The sequence below is a fragment of the Bombus terrestris genome, chromosome 18 (genome assembly GCF_910591885.1).
Source record: "Bombus terrestris chromosome 18, iyBomTerr1.2, whole genome shotgun sequence".
NCBI classification, from domain to species: domain Eukaryota; kingdom Metazoa; phylum Arthropoda; class Insecta; order Hymenoptera; family Apidae; genus Bombus; species Bombus terrestris.
Genome location: NC_063286.1, coordinates 2,137,966 through 2,157,538, shown reverse-complemented (window position 1 = coordinate 2,157,538; position 19,573 = coordinate 2,137,966). Strand labels below are relative to the sequence as shown.

The window sequence follows — 19,573 nt, the reverse complement described above, 5'->3', positions numbered from 1 at the left end:
CGCTAACAGGATATAATGTAATAACGCCATATCGAATACCACGTGTAGGTCGATACAATTCCACAATGAATCGCGAGATCAAAGGCAGCGTACTCAATGTTTATGGATATAGATACAATTTGGTGATAGATTTGACGAAGGAATGCGTCGGAGAATGATCACAGTTTGTGTTAATCAAGAAACGCGACCACCCCCTAATCGCCATATCCTCGGAGCGATCGCGCGAAAGTAGATTAACACGCGCTCTCGAGGATATCTAGAGGACAATCTTTCGTTCCAAATGCAGTCTACTTAAATCTGTCTATGTCAAAACTAGACTAAACATTGCAAAATTAGCGTCCTCTTTGTCGCATTATCTAGTAGTTTCTACTCTGCTTGCTTCTGTTCAGCCCACATGAAAGAGTAAATTCAATTAACGAAAATATAAAATTCGAACCTGGCTAGCCTCGACATTTCATCCAATTAAATAATGTGTCTATTTGCTTCTGCGTGTGGGCGATATCGGTTAAAAACTTTTGAAGTATTCGTTGTTGGTCTCTTTTTACGTGCCCATTGACATTTTACTCGAAGCTATAGAGCGAATAGCAAAATGATTAAATGTTAAAATGAAACCGAACCAAAAATTAAAATAATCATCTTTGAAATTAAATTTCTTTTTCTTTACGAATCTGCTTATTCTATTGCGAAGCTTTTTACTTCGACCGTAATTACAATGATATTTATGAACGCAATGATGAACGTTTGACGAATGATTTCCTTGACAGCTATATCTCTCTTACGAATATGAACATTTTCCCGAAATACGAGTGTTCAAGGACGAACAGGAGTATCTTCTAACAAGAAGCGGCAAAGATTACAGACTAAACGTCCGACTACTTTGATCTTCGAAGTATAATCAATTTTCCAATAGAAATAATCTCACGATTGCAAAGATCGATATGATACTATATAGACAATCCCATAAGCAAACAAGAAAAACAAACAGTAGGTATCGTGGCAAAACTAATTGAAAAAAGTCCGATTGCACGATTCGCAATTACGGATATGAACGAAACAAAAAAAAAAAAAAAAAAAAAAAGAAAGAAAAAAAAGATACGACATTGTGGCGAGTTTATTCAAAAATTTCATTTATTCCTCTTCATTTGCGTCATCGAACCGCGTGTCCGAAAGTGTGGCGATGGAGGAAACAAATCAAATCGAGCGATAAATTCGATGAAAATAAAATATTTCAACGACGCCTTTATTTTTCAGTCTTATTTTAGCATTTTTCTTCCTTCCTTTTTGTAATTACGAATTCAGATAGGATGCAGAAGAACGGATCCACCGAATCCGTTATTATCTGCAAGGAATCGGTGTCCGATCGGTCACATTCGCTCATTATCGAATTCACCCTCATATGTCATTGCTACTCGGTAGCTTCTTACGAATCCCGCACTCTGCCGATATACGAACAAATTTTTAAAAATTTTCAAAACGAATTAGGTGCCAGAATAAATTTGGTGCTTTTACAGAGTCACGATATTTCTAGTTTCGTCTTTTCTTTTTTTGTAACGCTAGGGAACGATGAAATAATCGACGAATCCCGTGTCAAAAATGCGATAAAATGCTGAAATGAAATAGCCTGTTTGGTAAATGGCTGATCCTTATTTAATTAATCAATACCCTTCTGTGTCCTCGAATTATTTTCCAATCGTTTTCCTTTTCTTTGAGCAACTTAAAAAACATTCACGCTTGAGAATCCTACATGCACAGTATCATACTTGCAAGCAACGACGGCGTGTTGGCAATCCATTCCGCAACAGGTTACGTTCTTTTACTTTTGTGCTCGTCAATCGGGTCTGTCGCGAAAGAAATATTCTGGACGTTACCTCTCAGCGATATATTACACATCGTTCGGAACACACGGTTGCCTCTCGTTGAAATCTAAACGTACGAAAGATCCTCGTTGAGAAAATTGATTCGCGTCGACGCTATTTCCAAGATTTCGGTCGTGACGAATACTTTGACGGAAAATAGGACTCGTAACTTTGTATTTCTGAACGAAAGTCAGCCGCCAATTTCACCTAATCTGGACTAAATTCCGATTCAAACATACGATTCAAACGATGCCGAGTATCTATCTGATCATCGCGATGAACAAACTACCCCTGCCTTGGCATTTGTATCAGCTTCGTGGAAGATTCGCAGAAGAAAAATAATGTGCATCGAATTACATGGATGTGATTGACTTTTCAATCTCGATGGATACAAGAAATTCGTATTTATTATTCCAAGAAACGAAAGGAGAGGCATTTTCAACGCTACCACTACGATTATTCCGTACGGACGATTTCGTACAATCTCTATCTCTGAGAGTGAAAAAAGAAAGAGGCAAGACTGCAAAACAGTGGTTTGCAGTGGTCTTTTCACCTTCGACGAAAATCCGTATGTCGATCTTTTAATCGTGATTCATTTTTGATTATCCTTCTGGTTACGTTGTTTCGCGGGTTGCCGTTTCGTTTCGATCGGTGACTGTGTAAAGATCGCGGGAAAGAAGATAAAGCTTCAACGAGGTAGATCGAGAAAGAAGAAGCGGAAGAGGATCGAGAGAAAAACTGCGAGGGTTACGGAAACAGGGTGAGAACGAACGAGAACGCACTTGCTCGTACGACGCGCCGAACGCGACTGAGGCGGCCGACAAATTCGCGGCGACTCTACGCTCCAACTTCCATCTTCGTAGACGATGCTGTACGCGTGTAGGAGTTTGCCAGCAACGTACGCATGCGCGACGAAATCCTGTCGGGACGTAGACCACCCAACTGCTGTCGCGCGTAATCCCAAAAAGTCTCTTGAAATTTGTATTCATATGGCACAACAGAGAATGTGCAACTAAGAAGTAATTACCAATCAACGAATTTAATTTTTACAATTCTCATCCATTTGCAACGGTTACAGAAATTCGACGTTATACGTCTATGTAGAAATTTTACGTAGACATTTCACAAACTTGAAAAGAGTTTTCAAAGTTTTAGGTATGATTTACGATACAAACAGATGCTCTTTTTCTTTCTTTCTCTTTCTCTTATCCCACTATATGACAATTCATCGAAAGTTTACAGTTTCACTGGAGGAATCCATAAATATCCCAACAGATGTTCCGATGTTTGTTCAATTGCATATAGTCGGAACACGCGTGGCTTTTAAAAGAACGTACGACGATCCGGCTCTGTTCCTTTCAATTTCTGTCTCAAAGAGAATTTATCGGTGACACGTAGAAAACGTTCGTACTCGAGGCGCACCGATCAACCGTGGCTCGATGGAACCTGTCATTCGCAGTATCAGGGAACCAATGTTCCGCAATCCCACGCTACAAACATCCATTTGTCAAGATTATCGACTTCGCGTTGTGCATTACCTACAGGATCGGGAAGAGGAAAGGGCGTAGGTCGAGGAGGAAGTGCGTCTCGATAGATGCGCACAGAGTGCAGTAAGTAGAGAGAGAACGGTGGATGGACGAGGTTGGAAAATGACTATTTGCTCGCCGTTAATTATCGCGATAGATGTCGATCGAGCGTTGAACGACAATCCCGTTAACGAACATGTATCGAATTAGGTAGGTACCCGTGACCCCTATATCCGAAACACGAGACTGCGTCGCTCAAATTTCGTAACGCGTATTTCGGATGCATTCGAACGTCGCTGCTTATCAGAATAGGCGGAAGTGCGTCCACCCGCATATCGGTGTGCAACGATGATAAAACAGTTAGCCATGGGTGCGTATAGCTTAACTATTGAAATTCGGTACGTGTCGCATCTGACAAAGGCAACGTATTTCGAACGAACGACAAAGGACTTTTTTAAATGCCGCTCGCCTCGTCAACGCGTTTTTCGCTAACTTTGACGAGTCGCGTGCGAATCTGTTTCCTTTTTTTTCTTTTTACTACTTACAAACTTGCCGCAAATCCGCGATTTCAGCAACGAAGTAGAAAATTGTATTCGTTTTCATTCTATCGCTTAACACGTACCAAACGGCAGAATAAAGCTTTCCGCTGACGCAAATTGAGATCGTTTGTCCTATTGTCAGATAATTTACTCGTCTTGTCCCCCTTGCTATGCCCGGAAGTGGACAATGTTGCTTCGTTACTCGTATCTTGCACTATGTTGGAATAGTATCTTTATTGTTTACCTTACGGATTACAAGGGGTCCCATTTCTCTCATTTATTTTTATCGCTATTCCTATCTTAACTAATACTTATCCCTATCTTAACTAATACTAATTAGTATTAAACTACTAGATATCATATCTTTAATATGTCGTTTATGTTAAAAGAGCCTCTTGCCCATCACTTTCATGGATTTCGATTCGATTCCTGGGAACATTAAATTTCCCTTCTTATCCACAAATTCGTCGTAATTTCTTTCAACCAGGGTTTCAAAGCCGCATCGTTCGGCCAATTTCTGTGAAATCGGCGAGGTAAATGCCGTGACTGTTACCGGAATGTCGTATTCTCGACCTACTTCCACCCTAAACAAAAATTATTTATTTGGATGTTACAAACAAGATAAAACTATTAAATTAAACTAAAAAGTAATGTATAGAAAGCGAATTATATACATCAAAAGCAGCGAGTAATACAGAACAAACGGAGGATATTGGAAAACGTCAAAGGGAATAGTTGAACTTTTGTACCTGGCATTAAGAAGATGAGCACCTAGAGAGGCTCCTCGATACTTTGGATTTACGGAAAGGCCAAAGGCGTTCATATATTTATTCACCCCATATTTTTCAAACACATTTGCTTCTTTGCTCAATCTTATCACAACATCCATCACATCATTCCCCCTCTTTGACTAGAAATTATTTAACATTTACGTTCAATACCCCGTCAAAGAGGTATACAAATATTAACGTTACTCATTCTTATGAATCACGAGAAATGAATCGTAATTACCTTAATTTTCTCCATATCGAACTTTTCATCCTTGAAAGATAACGTAAGTATATTAGCTCCTGCAATTATAGGTTTCCCACCATCTGGATTCTCTGTAAACGCTACGACGGACAAACCACATTTTATAAATTCGTCCCAAAGACATCGAAATGTTTCCACGTATTCAGGATCGTTTATCCCGTCTACAGAAACAGAGAAATTAAAATGTTTTCTGCTCCCTGCGCATCTCGAAAATCTTATTCCTCCTTCCACATAAATACTATTCGACATAGATGTGCATATGATAAACTGTAATCAAATGTTTTATACGCTTGAAATATAAAAGAACGGATACCAACTGTAAAAGAAGCACCGTTGAATTGAAAGAGAATGAAAAGAAACGTCGCACCGGGACGATTTTGAAACGGATGATAAAACAAGGAGCTGAAACGTGACAAAACAGAAAAAAAGAAGAGCAACAAGGCAAAAATGTTTTATGGTGCATTAATGAACGTGTATGTAAATTTTACACCAACTGATCCATGTATTTCACACTGTATTCGATCTATATCTTTAAGTTTCTATAAATGAACGATATGAAAAATACTTAAAAATTTCTAATATTCATATTCTTCATAATCGGATGCCTTATGCAAAATTTTGCGGCATTCTCAAGGTGCCTTATCGAATGTATAATTAAATAAAAACGTTAGTATTGTGCGGCTTTTTTGCTTCGTCACATAAATGAATGGCGATGTTACATGAGATTATTTTTTCAGTCATATTATTATCTGTAATCTGTTTTATCGTGTTATCATAATATTTTTCGCCTTTGATATAAATTCGTTTCAATGATATTTCGCCGCAACATTGACGTTAAAATTAGATAATGTTTAGAAGAGTAAAACAAACTTACTTATACATTTACACATGGGCTCGTCGGCAATGAAATACTTGCACATATGTTCTACTACCTCGTCGTACCTGTCTTCCGGTACCTCTTGAATGGTGAATTTTATCGGTACGTCCGCGTTCTTTTTTTTAATCTCGACAGTTTTCCACACTTTCGGTGGGCCAGGTGGCTTTATCGGAAATGTAACTGACGGTTCGCATCCCTTGTTCTTACTCATTATATTTGTTTTACAAAAACTATATTGCACGAAGAAAAATTGTAACAAATAGCCCGGTTACGCGATGAAAATGCGTGGAAAAATAACTATTAAAAATCACTTGCCATCTGTTACTGTTGCCTTGTTGAAGTCTACTAACTGAATGACCGATGAATTGTGTAATGCGGTAGTTGTGTTATCATATGTATACACTGATTATCGTTCCACTGCCAACTTTGCTCTTTCTCGATTGCATCCTCTTATGATATGGCAAATGATACAAGCATTTTTTTCGATAGCTTTTTATATAGCGTAATCAAATATTGCTACGTGATAAGTTAAAATAAATAATATAAGTAAAAAATTAAATGTACTTTGTGATAAATCAGCACAGATAATATATAAATAATCGGAAATAAAATATAAAATGCACGAAATAGATATATATTGTCCCGTTATATTTTTGAATTTATCACAAAAATGCAACACGAAATCAACAGAGTTAAAAAGTGAAAGTAATGAAAATAAGAAATAGAAGAAAGTAAAGAGATTACCGTCTTAATGTTTCGTCAATAATTGATCTTTCGTCGATAATTATTTCTACGAAAACAATACTTTTTTTATTGTTATACATCGCTTATTATTTACATTTTACATACATATTTAGAATAAACATGTTTACGTCTACTTTTCTGCAAAATCTGTATTAAAGTCATAATCATCGGATGCTGAAATGTTGAATTCTCCCAATTGATCCGCCAATTTAACAGCTGCTTTTTCTATAAAATTCAGACAACGATATAGATTAATTTTTAATTTTAAATAAGATAATGTCTCAAGAAACAAACGCGTTCTTACCTCTCCTGGCTCGGTCTTTCTTCTCTTTCTTAAATTGTAGTTTATTAAGTTTATTCAATTTCTGATTGCCCTCGATTTCAAAAATCGGATCTGTTTTCTTTTTCCTCGGTTCATTTACCTGATTTTTCGATTTCTCCAATTTTTTCTCCATCTTTTTCTTCAGTTTGTTTTGTATCTTAATTTGCTACAAAAATGATTATCATTATAACTTAATCAGCAAGAAATACGTATATAAATGTATAAAATCTGACTTACCGCTTGTTTTTGTAAGTCAACCTCCATAGCGGATATAACTGGACCAGAACTTGCAATTAATACTGGATCAATAGTTTGTTTATTCGCAGTTTCTTCTTCGATGAAATTATCGATCATCATTTTTTCTTCTGCAGCAAAACGTTCGATATCGAATTCTTTACTCATTTGGCTTACAATTTCTGCAGACAGGTGACAATTCGGCTCTTCAGGTGGAACGGTATAATACCTATTGAAATAACGTAAATTATTATACGTCCAATAGACCATGTAATATAGCATTTCATAAATACCTTATTTTTCCAGAGTTCCAGTCATCTAAAACACTGCGCGCTGCTGCTACCATATCAGGTATACCACCTTTTCTAAATTTCCCCATCCTGGTAGCTTTTAAAGCAAAGAATTCATCGGGCGTTGAAAATTCAGGTATGTTATACATCTCCATTATTTGTGGCTTGGAAACTCTTTTCAAAATAGCGGTTGCTGGCGTGTACGGATCTTTTAACGATTGAATTTTGACTGCATTTTTTAAAGCCACCGAAGATTCGTCGGAGTTCTCTCCAGAATTAGCAAAGACTATTCCTGGAGAGTCTAACAATTTTATTTTGGAATCTAATTGTACGGCTTGCATTGCTTTCGTTATTCCTGGAGTACTTCCCACATTGCACGCTCTACTACGTTTTAGGGAATTAATAACGCTAGATTTACCAACATTTGGAAGCCCGACAATTCCAACTGTGATACTAGTTTTAATATTTTCAACATTTCTACAATAATTTGCAAGCAGCGACAATAGTAACTCAGCACCAAAGCAGGTACCGCTTTGTATCATGCTTTCAGTTTTTCTCCCCAATTTTCTTCTACCTAATCTTTTAGCTTGGTCTTGAGTGGAAGCTTTAAATGCCACAGTCGGTAAACTCCCACGCAAATACGTTAACCATTGATCTAAATTTTCTCTGGGTATTAAATCTGCCTTATTTAGGACAATAACCAATCTTTTATTTTCTTTCGCAGACAGTACAGCTTCTTCAACCTATAACGTAAACCAGTTACTTGATACCTTATTGATGCTCATAACGTATATCGACATACCTGTTTACATCTTGTTCCCAAAGGATCCCTAGCATCGACAACTTCAAGAATGACATCAGCTGCGTTCAAAACTTTCCTGAATTCTTTGTAATAAGCTTTTAACGAATTTTCCTCTTTAACTAAAGCATCTTTTATTTTTTCATGCACAGCATCTACTTCCATCTTCTGATGTTCCATTTGTTTATTCTTTGCAGCTGAGACTAATCCTTGAAGACTGGTTTTGGCAAGTTCTTCTCGCTTTCTTTGACGCGCAGCTTCACGTTGCTTTTGTTTCTCTTCTTCGTGTTGCTTTTTCATAAGCTCTACTTCTTTAAGAATATCTTCCTTAAAAGGGCATTGATTTGGGACTTCAATTACTTTCGGTTTTCCTACAAAATCAAAAGAAACCATCAATATATTTTACAACTACTCTTGTTAAAATGTAAATAACGTTTGAAACGTATAGCTGCAAATATTTACGTTTAGGATGCTTTTTTGCTTCTTTTCGTAACTTTCGATTGTGTTCCCGAACTTTTTTCTCGATTTTATATCTTTTTCGAGCTGGCATACGCTTACTTTGTTTCTCTGCAATAAATATGATATTAAACAAACGTAATAAGATAATTAACTACAGAAGAAGTGTTATATTTCTTAAAACAAATAAGATAAACATAACCTTCTGTTACATATGTAATAAATAAATTGTATTAAAGTAGTCTTATTATTAAACTCACTCAAACAGAATTTTGCCATTCTCGTAACTTGTAATACTAATTTTTGATAGTTACATACAATAACAAAATAAATGCGTTATTAAACGAACAAAGTACACTTGGAAATATCGCGTGCACGTAACTATACACGCTAAAGTTAGGTTAGCAAGCAGTCTGGGAAACATGAGAATTAAGAATCTGCGGCTCATATCGAATTCAGTCATGCCATATAAATATAATTATTTCTGTTTAATTCGTTTTTCGTTTTATGCGTTTCTTTTTAAATTATCATTCTTTCATAAATCGTAAATCATTTTTTAACGTTCTTAATTTATTAAAAGTTTATGGGAAATTCGTAGATTATGAGTTTATATCGGATTGTTGGACAAGTACACATCGTAGAAGTAAATTTGAGATTTAAAATGAAAATTAATAAGACAAAATTTGATCGTTTTAAACTCCATAAATTATGAATTAAATCAAAATTGCTGCGTCTCCGAGAGTAATAGAATGGTATGTAGAAATTTAAGTAGCTGTATGAGAAACTGAAAATTGTTGAAAGACAGTGAAAGGTACACTTGTATGCATATGAGAATTCTCACACTTTCATTCCGCCTCGCAAAAACTGGTTGTTTAGTATCATAGAGACGAGATCGTGGTAGTAAGGTCGGAATGGAAATTCTCATAAATTATTTCGTGCCGTGAAATCGTTGTTTCGTAGATTTTCATTGAACAAGTGATACAATTTCTCTATTCTTATTCATGTAGCGTTACTTTCATAATATTAGTACTATTCCTACACGAAATCAAATCAAAAGTTATTCATACGGTGCTTTATTAAAAAACACGTTCCTTTTTTTTTTTTTTTTTTAGATGATATAATGAGATGTAGAGAAAAGATCTTTTCTTTTTAGACTTATAAGCTCGTCTAATGTTAGTCACATACCATATATTGTTTGCTAAAGAAAGGGAAGAAGGAAACGTTGGTATCTTCATAAGATCTTTGCCTGTATTACGATGAATCTTTCCTGCTTAATATTCTATTCACAAGCTCGCGTGTTTTGTTCGAATTTAAGTGTTCCTAAGAAGCAAGAAAAAATTCCGCGTTTAGAATGCGCACATTCGAAAGACGTGCCCGTCTTTACATTCAATTCATTAGGAGGGAAAATGGTGGGGATAAGCGGGGACGTCGGGTATTGCCGATAGACGGCGTATGGCGGAGCAGTTCATTTCTGTAATGGCCGCTGTCTGGCGTTGTCGGTGAATCGGTCTCTTTTGTAGTCTCGCAAACGAAATATCGCATAGCATCGTTATTTAGGAAAATTCAGTGCGCGGCAATCCACGTGACGAGAGGTGCGGTGTTCACTGGTGCATAGTGCGTACTGTGATGTATATGTTGTGACTTCGGAACAGACGATCTGTCGAGAAAATTCAAATCGGATGTGCACTGGTGTCCCACTGTTTACTCGGCTCATCGACCGTTCACGGTTCTAGATTGCGAAAATATCGTACTAGTAATAAGAAGATCGTGATCGCACGATATGCAATCGAGTATCGTGGGCTTGGGTCGCGTCATTTCGGAGTCGCAAGGTTCCATTGAGCGAAGGTTCATTCTCGGACAGTAAACAAAAGTGACAGCGTGCAGATGCCGTTCGGTCATGCCTCCCGTCTCGTCTGTATCTGTCGATAGTATTTGACGTGCTGTTCTTCGCGAGCCCGAATTCTCTCACGTAGTTCAAGGTCTTCTAAAATCAACCTAACACCACGCTGCCAACAGGCCCAGCGAATTTCACGCCACTTTCGAGATCGAATGTATCCCGAGCGCGTTTGTCACTGACAGTAACACCGACCGCGCTTTTCTCAGTTATCGCTCGCGTTGTCGTGTTTTTTTCAAGGACTCGTCCCGTAATTTCTGACTCGAAAAAATTAACATCTTCGTAAGACTTAAAGCAAGAGAAACAGTGGACGCATCGTTTTCACTCCCGCAGGTATGTTGCTTCGATTACTGTCTCTCCATGCATTCGGAACACGGTGCATCGAGCTTTCTACTGTCTTTGTATTTTTTCTTTCGATCTAACGTAAGGGTCGTTGAATTATAGTACGAACTCTATGTATCCTCGAGAATAAGTTTCCGTAATCAAGTATCGAGGACATTTACGCGATCCAACTCTACGTATATTTTATTGCGATGTAAACCGCTATATCGATAACATACAAAGTTTACTTTTGCCTGTGAAAATAATCGCCTTTGCGAGTCGCTTTATCGAACAAAAATTTTCACCCAGCCATATTTAAGCGATAATATCGCGTTTCTAGAACTAGAACAAGACACTGGACGTTCGTCAGAAAGCACTTTTTGTCCTGTAAAAAGGTATCAGGCCGCAGCGCCGTGTTATATACCAATTAAATATAGCTGGCCTCTGGTAATTGCACCGTGTACTTTTTATCATAAATTGCATTTCTCGCGTGTGAAAACGGTCATCTGCCGCAACCGGTGGAAGAAGAAGTAGCGCTGCTTTGTAAATCAAATCGCCGTGTGCACCATGTAATGTATCACCGCGTATGCTCAGCCAACCTGCACACAGGTATCCGCATTATTTAACAAATCTGTTCGCATTCCCGGGCACGAGAACTTGGCGTATCCACCGCGAGCCACGTTGTACGAGTACCGCCAAATATTTCTAGTATTTCGCACATTATTTATTCTTTCAATAAGACATTTAGTTTATCGTCGAAGAACCGCGACAAAAGTTACTTTAATAGCAAGCGTAATTTCCATACACGACATATTCTTGAAAACATCGCCTCTATATCGTTCGTATACGGAAGCGAATCTATATATACGTATACATATATATACATATATATACGTTATATCTATGTGTACATGGGTTTCCACCGAGTTTGAGCTAGGTCAGTGCGGTGAATCATTGCAGAGGGTTGAATCTGATAAACCGCTTTTCATTTTTACAGCTTTCAATATATATATATATATATATATTCGTTATATTAAGGTTTTTGCAATTGAAACAGTTCGAGCGTGTACAATTGGTAAGTACATGATCGTTTCACTGGCATTTTGTTGCGATTGAAAACTGTACCGATATCGGTCACTATTAACTGCACTTATAACGGCAAATAAAGAATCGAATAAAATTGTTTCAATTGCAGAAACGGAAAGAGGTTAGCGTATTGACCAGTCTTGCGGGATGCAGATTTCTTCCAGAATAGCCAAAATCTCCTCCCCATGTTTCGAGGACGCTCGAAAAGGAGAGAGATGTGCCAAGTTTCGCCGCTGCGGATATTCCACGTGCTTCTCGAGTTCATCGACGTTGACTGGTTGCCGCACTGCGTCCCCTGCTAGGATCATGTCCTAGTCCACTGTGATTCCTCGATACGCGTGATCCCACTGCCAAAAGAGAGAGAGACGAGCGTAGCATACCGAAGTTTAAATCTGATCCTGACATGTCGGGCTACCGCTTCAAGGACGTAGCTCGTTGTCGCCTCGAGAGTCTTCCCGATCGAGAATCGACGACCTCGTTCGTTTGAACGGCGAATCAAGAGACGTTGTCACGTCCACCGACAAGACTGATAATCTGTGTAATGCAGCGCGCAAAGGCGACGACCTTCCGTCCCGATTCAAGCTGCTCAATCTTTTCACAATAACGGCGAAAATGTTCGGCAAGGTGCCACCGTCGAACACACCTGGACCGCCGTCGAACGATGCAACGTTGGTCAAGTCGTGCGCCAGACCCAGTGGAACCGCGTGTTTGCCGTGTTTCTCGGTCGACGAGACGCCAGCCGCCCTCACCGAGGAAAAGTCGAAACCTTGGAGGCCGAAAGACCATTGTATGCCCGTAGTTTCCGAGGCACCCTCTACGGGAACGGAGGACAAGCAGAAGCTCTGGAGATCGAAGGAAAACTGTAACCCCTCCGTCATTTTCGATCCACCTTGTATCACCGATGACAACTCGAAACCGAAGAGAGCGAAGGAAGGATCGTGCTCTCTGAACGAGTATCCGACTGCCACGGACGACAAGACTAAATCGTGGAGATCTAAGGAGAATTGCAACGTTAGCGTGGTACCTGACGTAGCTACCTTGATCGAGGACAAATCGAAAGTAAGGAGATGCAAGGATGATCGGTGTACGTCCTCCGAGTGTCTCGACGATAAAAAACTTAGAAGGTCAACGAAGGAGTCGAGCGGTTCGTTGACGGCGGAGCCAGTTTCCATCGACGATAAATCTAACGTATGGAGAATCTCGAAAGACTCGAATAACACGGCGAGTGTCGATCTATATGGTGGTTCGCAAACTCCTAGCTCCGCGTCTAATTTTTCCCAAACGTCGATCTCGTTCGTCGAGGTGAACAGACCTAGCAGGACCGAGTCGACTGGCTGCTCGGTCGCGAAGAACTCCTGCTCCAAATACTCGGCCAAGGAGATTTCTGGCCACGGAAGAAGTCACACGGTGGCGAAGGCGACGAGCGTCGCGTCAAACTTGCCCACTCACAAGTGCACGTCCAACTCAAATTGTACGAGCTACGGGAAATCTTCGAGTTGCGCGTCCACCAGTGCCACGAAATCGCAGAGGGTGTTTGGTTCCACCAGTCTGAGCAGTTCGAACGTCGACTCCGGCTCGAGAGACTCGTTGAAATTGGCAAAAAAGCAGGTCGGTCCGAACCGCGATTTTCTCGCTGGTAAAGAGCAACATTTACCCGGAGGAAAGTCTATTTCCAGAGAGACGCAGAGGAGCGTCGCGCAGGCTGCACCATTGGCGGCAAACAAACAATCTACCGCGAAGCCTTCGGATGCAGGACACACGGTGTCGAACGGAAAATGTCGACCCGTCTCGGAGTCTAACAGCGAGTTAGGTGACTCACCGATAGACTTCACCGCGATTTCTGTGATTCAGTCGACCGATGAATCTTGCCAGAAGTCGTCCGCGAAATCGTACGCTGCCAACAATGATACGATGGAGTTGGTGGTTTCGGCAACTTCGTCGTCGGGCACTTACGAGCAACGAAATTACAGAGGGGACTTTACCACGTCCACACCGTCGAAGGACTGGATGAAATCCAACGGCGACGCGTTGCAAAGTTGCATTTCCTGTTTGCCGCAAGATCTTCCAACCGAACTGCAGTCTTCGCCTCGAAGTTACAAGGAACGAGAAAAGTGCCGTGATCCATGGCGACCCACCGAAATGGAAAGCAATATTTGCAACCTGAATGTGTGTCCTAGTGATACGTATCAGGATACCGGCTCGAAAAGGAGGACAGGTGCTTCCTGTCAGGCGTTGAGGCATGCGGTTGCCTCGTTGAACCGATTGGATGACTTTTATATGGAGAAGATCGGTGCTGGATTCTTTTCGGAAGTGTTCAAGGTAGGACCAAGTTTCACGTATCGCTTTATCGATATAACGACTTTGCGTTATTCGAGAATAATAAAGAAGTATCGCAGATTGCGTTTAAACTATAAATTGTAATTTGCGCTTGACCGAGTACTTTAGCAAATGGAGAAAAGTAACAGGATCGTGATGAGTCGTTCGACGTGTTTCTGATGCGCGGACGTGTTTCATAATAGAGCCATTATCGCGAATATTTTTCTCGGAACGATATTCTCGGCTCGTTTCTCGCCGAGGAATGTACAATTAGAATACGAATAATAATTAGGCATAATAATTAGGAAAGTTTTCTCTTTGATATAACACTGTTTTGCCACTTTTTTTCCTACATTTCATTTTCTTTTTCTTTGCCTTTTAAATACATTATGTATTATCACGCACTTTAGTCGCTCGCTTCGCAATACAGAGCAGCGGCGTTATCTTGGCAATTGTTAGTAGACTAACATCAGCGAAGATTAGATACGAATGCGTGCAATAATTCCAAGGCGTTCTCTCTAAATTAATTCCATCCGTAACCATGCGGTTACTCGTTTTTTAACGAGCAGTCAAACGTTTTTGCCTCGAAGATCTTCATGCATACGATTCCTCGATTTCATTTGTAAACAATTGCACGATTTTTGGTCCAGTGACTGCACCTTTGCAAGTTAATTAGCATTCGCTCGAAACAATAAAATAAATCCAAGCAGTTGGCAGCAATTGCTTACCTACTTGAGGTCTTTTTTCGACAAATTTTCTTCCACAAATTTTCATGGAAAGTATTCGTATATTCAGCGGAAGGTGAATTAATAACGCCATCGTAAACGGTAGGATAAATTGTCATTGGAATAACGGTACCCACTCGGAGAAAATGGCAATTAACCATATAGAAAGCTTCCCGTATATGGTACGTCCAATAATCAATGCTAAAGGCAATTTAAGTAAGTGACACGGTATATTTTTTCGCGTACGTTATTCTTTGATCAGGCGGTTAGGTGATTAAATTTAATTTGAAATGAAATTTGAATTTGAAAGAAAAATACGATAGCTGTTTGCAAGTCAGACGTACGTCGTACATCTTTATGCACAGAATATGCAAGTAGTTGACAATATGAAATATCGTGTCGGACCAAAGTGACTACTCGGCCAAAAGCATTTGCCACGAGGTAAAAGATCCAAGGGGGGATTTGCGCCTTACATCGCGAACAAAACGTTGTGACATAACGAAACGTGGAATCATGGCCACGCTCTTCCTTCTTCCGAAGCTTCGTTAGACGTGATTCGTGAAAAATCATCTGCTCGTATCTATGTTGGTTAGGGCTGGCTGCAGCTCGTCGACTTTTTACGCACCTGGAGCATCGAACACAAGCCTTTCGTATTCATTCTACCGAGCCAGGTGCTAGGCATAACTTCTCGTTGCTTTCGTGACAGATTATTTATTCCTGTTATGGAACTTTTTACGCGCAGCGGAACGTTACATCGTTTAAACAGCCTAACGGCACTTAAGAAATGACGCGCAACTTTTTTCCCCGTTTTTGTTCGATATTTCTAGAAATTATTCTTCTTTATATCCAACAGCGTTACGTAACGGTCAACGTGGAAAATTCGCGCTAAATCATAGGTGAATTTCACATCGCACAAGTTGAACCGCGTAATGTACCATAATGTGCAGAAGTAGGTTTCTGCTGGTACGTACGTAGATACGATGTTCTGGAAGGATGCTATAAGTCACAATTTCCCCCTAGTCTGCAACCACTTCCTCTATTGCGCCTTCTTTATTCTCTATCTTCTCCACGGCACTGTTAACCGGTGCTTTTCTTATCCCCGCGTATCTAGCACCGTGTAGCGTCGTTTCGCCTTTGCTTCTCTCCCAGTCCTCTTTTCCACGCGACTAACAAACACGCACGTACTTAGCTACGTATCCTGCAAGTGTTTTCGAGTACGCGCATAATTTTGCACGTAGCCGAATGCGCTGGTGACGATAGAAAGTCGGTCCAGTTCCGTTGCAGGCAAAACCCCCGCAATTTGCCGGGCATTTGCGGACGATTCAAGGATGACCGCGTCAGTGTCATCGGAAGCTATCGAACCGAGCCGAGAATCTTGACGAGAGCGTCGTTTCTCATCGGCTAGGTACGATATAAATAGGTCAACAGGAAATCGAGTACGGCCTGTGGTGCGACGACGATGATTCCCCCGAGCCACGTATCGCGAGCATTCTGTTTAAAAATAAATCCACCGCGTACTCCGGCGTTCTGGAGGGTCCTTGCGATTTGTACCGTAGGTCAAAGTCTTCTGAACTTTCGCGCTCCAACAGTCCAAGAGCGTGCCCCAACATCTTGTCGTTGTCGACGCTACTTTCCATTAACGAAGTTATTTAGCACGATTTTGTATAATCACGCGGTTCGATAGCTACGAACCTGGCCATCGATAGCTTGCCCAAAAGTGTGTCGTCGCGTAGTTGAAAATTTATCAAGTTGTCGTACTTTTCTCCGAGAATTAACGTCGGTGCTGCCGTGCTGGAGGTCGTGTCCTTGGCAACTCGGAATCGTTACGCGAGATTCGACGCGAGTCAATTTGCGCGAAAGTTTCAGCTCGGTGAAAGTCACGAAAGTCGTTCGAAGAAATTGAAAAAAATTGGAAGGACTTGACCGCGCGAGCCTCGATTCACGAACAGAGGAACGCGTTTCGATTTCGGAGGTCACGAGTTCTTGGCAACCGCACGCGATCTCACAACTAGAGCCAACACATTTCGGCGAACCACTTCCTCCGCTCGAGCCCGACCGAAGAATTCGTCGTTTAACTCGACTCTATACCACCGACTATGCACGCACAGCAGACGCATCAGCCTCTTCTTCGACCACTGTCTGCCTGGCCTGCGCATCGTTAGAGAGATCAACCGCGTGTACAACGTTGCATTCCTCTGACGGAACTCGATTTGTATTTCGAGACAGGAATCTTACCTATCGCCGTGATCCTTGTCGACGGAGAACGATGTAACAACTGGTTTCAATGAGCCATCAAATCGGCCGATTATTGTATGCTTTTTAAGCATCTGGACAACCAGTTTCGTTCCAACGGACCGATGGAACGTGTTACGCAGTAGCTTCCTGGATATAGCAAGGTCGTAAAATCGGCCAAGCATCGGAGTTTTCGTGCTTTAAGCATTTAGATAGCCAGGAAACCGGCAACGATGCCTTTTAATTCGAATCTTTGCTGTTTCGTCAAGGTTTTATTAGTCTCTGCACACTATTGCTGTAAAATTTGATCGTGTCACATTTTTTCATCTGTTTGCTTATTTTCATTTATTCGCAAGAGCTACGTATTAAAGAACTATAACGTAAGGAATATAACGACGTTGTAAAAAGTTGACAGGCGTTAGAATTTGTAAGTAAGCACGTTCGAACGTCTGGGCAGGCGAATTGACAGAAACTTGAGAAGGCAAGGGTGCGAAACATCAGTTAGGGTGGCATAAAGTACACTTTAAACATGGTTCAGGGTCTCGCGAAGGTCGTATACGTGATAATATACATTGTATAACAAAGGGCTTTTCGAACAGCTGAATCTGAACGTGATTACGAAAGCATAATATTTGGAGTAATGTCAAACGTTAAGTAATTGTTTCGCAATTGTAAAAGCGTCTAGAATAATCAAACTGTGCACGAACGTGTATTATGTTGGTTGAAACGTGTTGGAGAACTAATGACTCGAAATGTTCTCGGATAGACGTTGAAAGATATTTTCTTTCAAATGTGGAACGCTGTTGCGCTGAAACGTTCGCACTTTGTATGCCATCTGATTCAGGTAATTCGACAAAGTATAAAACGCGAAATTCGTCTTTTGTGTTTCGCGAACGAACCCGTTAATCGTAATTATATCTCGCGGACGATACGACGTGATATGTTTGCTTGAAAAATTTTATCTCAGCTCGTCCCTCGCGTTCCACGTGCACGCGTATTCTTGGTCTTCTCACTCTTCTTTTTTTTCTGTTTATTCTCTAGAAAGAGTCAACGCGAACAAGTTATAATTAAAAGGACAGGTGGAACGCAGTCGCGTTCGACAAATGTTTAATCGGAGATTTCTCTCCCAGCTTTCTCGATCGTGATTCCGTGGTGACTCTCAGAAATTGAACGACGAAACTGAGGCTACCATGGCCAAAGAAAAAGGAAAACAGCCGCGAAAGCGGAGGAGCTGAAACAGAGAGAGGGAGAGAGAGAGAGAGAGAGTAACGAAAAGATGCTCCAGATCTATTTTTGCGTCCCGTTCAACTTCGATCCTTGTCTCGCCGCTCTTCTTGGCTGATGAATCTGAAATTTTGAACTAAACTACACTGCTTCGAAATCGCTGACCATCTCTGTATGATTGGGAAGATAACCTCGATCGTGGAAGTGAAATACGCTTAGTAATTCAACATGCGGACTTAAGAACGCTCGAAAGTGCTCAAGAATGCTCAGGAATTCTCGCGACAATTTTTATATAACGAGCTTCGAGCTCGATTGTCGTCGGATTGTCGCCCATCCGAAGATAAACGAGGCTAACAAACGTGTCGTAAGATTCTTCGAAAACAGTCGACAAACGATGCGCGATTGCAAAATCCGTTTTATAGTTGGCGGTTTTTCATTTAAGATATATCGGCCTTGTTATCGTTTGCGTTAATGAGTTAGCAAAATCTCGCGTGTAATTAAAACCTGTTACGAACACCGGAAATTTCGAAGCGAATTTGAGCTACAACAGCCGTGTTAATATCGAAGTAAACTTGTTTGTAAACCACTAAATCGTCGGATAATGAATAAAACATGCGAGAAACGTTATTCGCGTTCCGTCTTTCATTGCGGATTTTCTAAACGAAACGACCGCGCTTTGTTGTTTCGAATAACGGTTAGTCGCCTTATGAAAACCTTGAAATGAAATCGTCTTTATCTGCTTCCACTATCACGACGACTAGACTGCATGAATGCTTCATAAGGTGTATTTCATTTCGTCGTTTTTATCAACTCATATACCTATATACACGCAGAGCCGCGTTGTACGATGTTCGACCATGAAAAATCGTCCTTGTAGAAAAGTCGGTGTCGCGTTGAAACCGTAGATCCTACAACTGGACGATCTTTGGTTAGAGAAACTTGTTGCTCCCATCAATTTCACGATTTACTTTCATAATTCGAGTCCGCGTATCTCGAATAAGACGAGGTAACGCCTGTTACAATTGTGCAAATTTACGCGTGTATACGTGGCCGGTCGAGTCGGACACCGCGGTTTTCGCGTCTAGCCTCGACACTTTCCT

At 40.6% G+C, this 19,573-nt stretch overlaps 4 protein-coding genes across 13 annotated transcripts in view; 1 reads left to right on the top strand and 3 right to left on the bottom strand.

The window, feature by feature from the left end:
• LOC100644384 (cardioacceleratory peptide receptor) overlaps positions 1-3,996 on the bottom strand; it is a 39,927-nt gene extending 35,931 nt beyond the window's left edge. For 4 of the 6 annotated variants that reach the window (XM_020867519.2, XM_020867521.2, XM_003402078.4 and 1 more), the window contains exon 1: positions 2,410-3,996. The gene's annotated coding sequence lies outside the window, so the exon portion shown is untranslated. The remainder of the gene's footprint in view (positions 1-2,409) is intronic. The other 2 variants (XM_020867522.2, XM_048414113.1) reach the window with 1 other exon arrangement.
• Positions 1-19,573, top strand: part of LOC100645268 (serine/threonine-protein kinase KIPK1) — a 77,265-nt gene that overhangs the window by 34,391 nt on the left and 23,301 nt on the right. Inside the window, exons 1-2 of one of the 4 annotated variants that reach the window (XM_003402166.4) lie at positions 9,808-10,902; positions 12,130-14,295. In XM_003402166.4, the coding sequence (XP_003402214.2) occupies positions 12,589-14,295 (1,707 nt within the window). In that variant the 5' untranslated portion in view covers positions 9,808-10,902; positions 12,130-12,588. Of the gene's footprint in view, positions 1-9,807; positions 10,903-12,085; positions 14,296-19,573 lie in introns of those variants that run through there. The other 3 variants (XM_020867515.2, XM_048414104.1, XM_048414105.1) reach the window with 3 other exon arrangements.
• LOC100643181 (arylalkylamine N-acetyltransferase-like 2) lies at positions 4,137-6,222 on the bottom strand. 2 transcript variants are annotated; one of them, XM_012318230.3, is made up of 4 exons: positions 5,828-6,222; positions 4,933-5,114; positions 4,671-4,831; positions 4,137-4,505 (listed from the first exon to the last, which is right to left on the bottom strand). In XM_012318230.3, the coding sequence occupies exons 1-4, from the start codon at positions 6,039-6,041 to the stop codon at positions 4,304-4,306; spliced, it is 759 nt and encodes a 252-aa protein (XP_012173620.2). In that variant the 5' UTR covers positions 6,042-6,222; the 3' UTR covers positions 4,137-4,303. The 2 variants fall into 2 exon arrangements, with proteins under 2 accessions (XP_012173620.2, XP_048270075.1); XM_048414118.1 differs by having other exon boundaries at positions 4,933-5,220; positions 5,828-5,965.
• Positions 6,615-9,102, bottom strand: LOC100652178 (guanine nucleotide-binding protein-like 3 homolog). The gene is made up of 7 exons (XM_003402061.4): positions 8,936-9,102; positions 8,682-8,786; positions 8,223-8,590; positions 7,424-8,163; positions 7,134-7,359; positions 6,879-7,062; positions 6,615-6,799 (listed from the first exon to the last, which is right to left on the bottom strand). The coding sequence occupies exons 1-7, from the start codon at positions 8,952-8,954 to the stop codon at positions 6,705-6,707; spliced, it is 1,737 nt and encodes a 578-aa protein (XP_003402109.1). The 5' UTR covers positions 8,955-9,102; the 3' UTR covers positions 6,615-6,704.

Bases quoted from the DNA above. Each gene is read 5' to 3' on its own strand.
- LOC100643181 (XM_012318230.3), bottom strand. From the start codon at position 6,041: ATGAGTAAGAACAAGGGATGCGAACCGTCAGTTACATTTCCGATAAAG. The intron at 4,832-4,932 runs GTAATTACGATT...AATAATTTCTAG, and splicing joins TCGATATGGAGAAAATTAAG to TCAAAGAGGGGGAATGATGT. The intron at 4,506-4,670 runs GTACAAAAGTTC...ATTTTTGTTTAG, and splicing joins GCTCATCTTCTTAATGCCAG to GGTGGAAGTAGGTCGAGAAT.
- LOC100652178 (XM_003402061.4), bottom strand. The intron at 8,591-8,681 runs GTAAATATTTGC...TTGATTTTGTAG, and splicing joins AGCAAAAAAGCATCCTAAAC to GAAAACCGAAAGTAATTGAA. The intron at 8,164-8,222 runs GTATGTCGATAT...TTTACGTTATAG, and splicing joins TGGGAACAAGATGTAAACAG to GTTGAAGAAGCTGTACTGTC.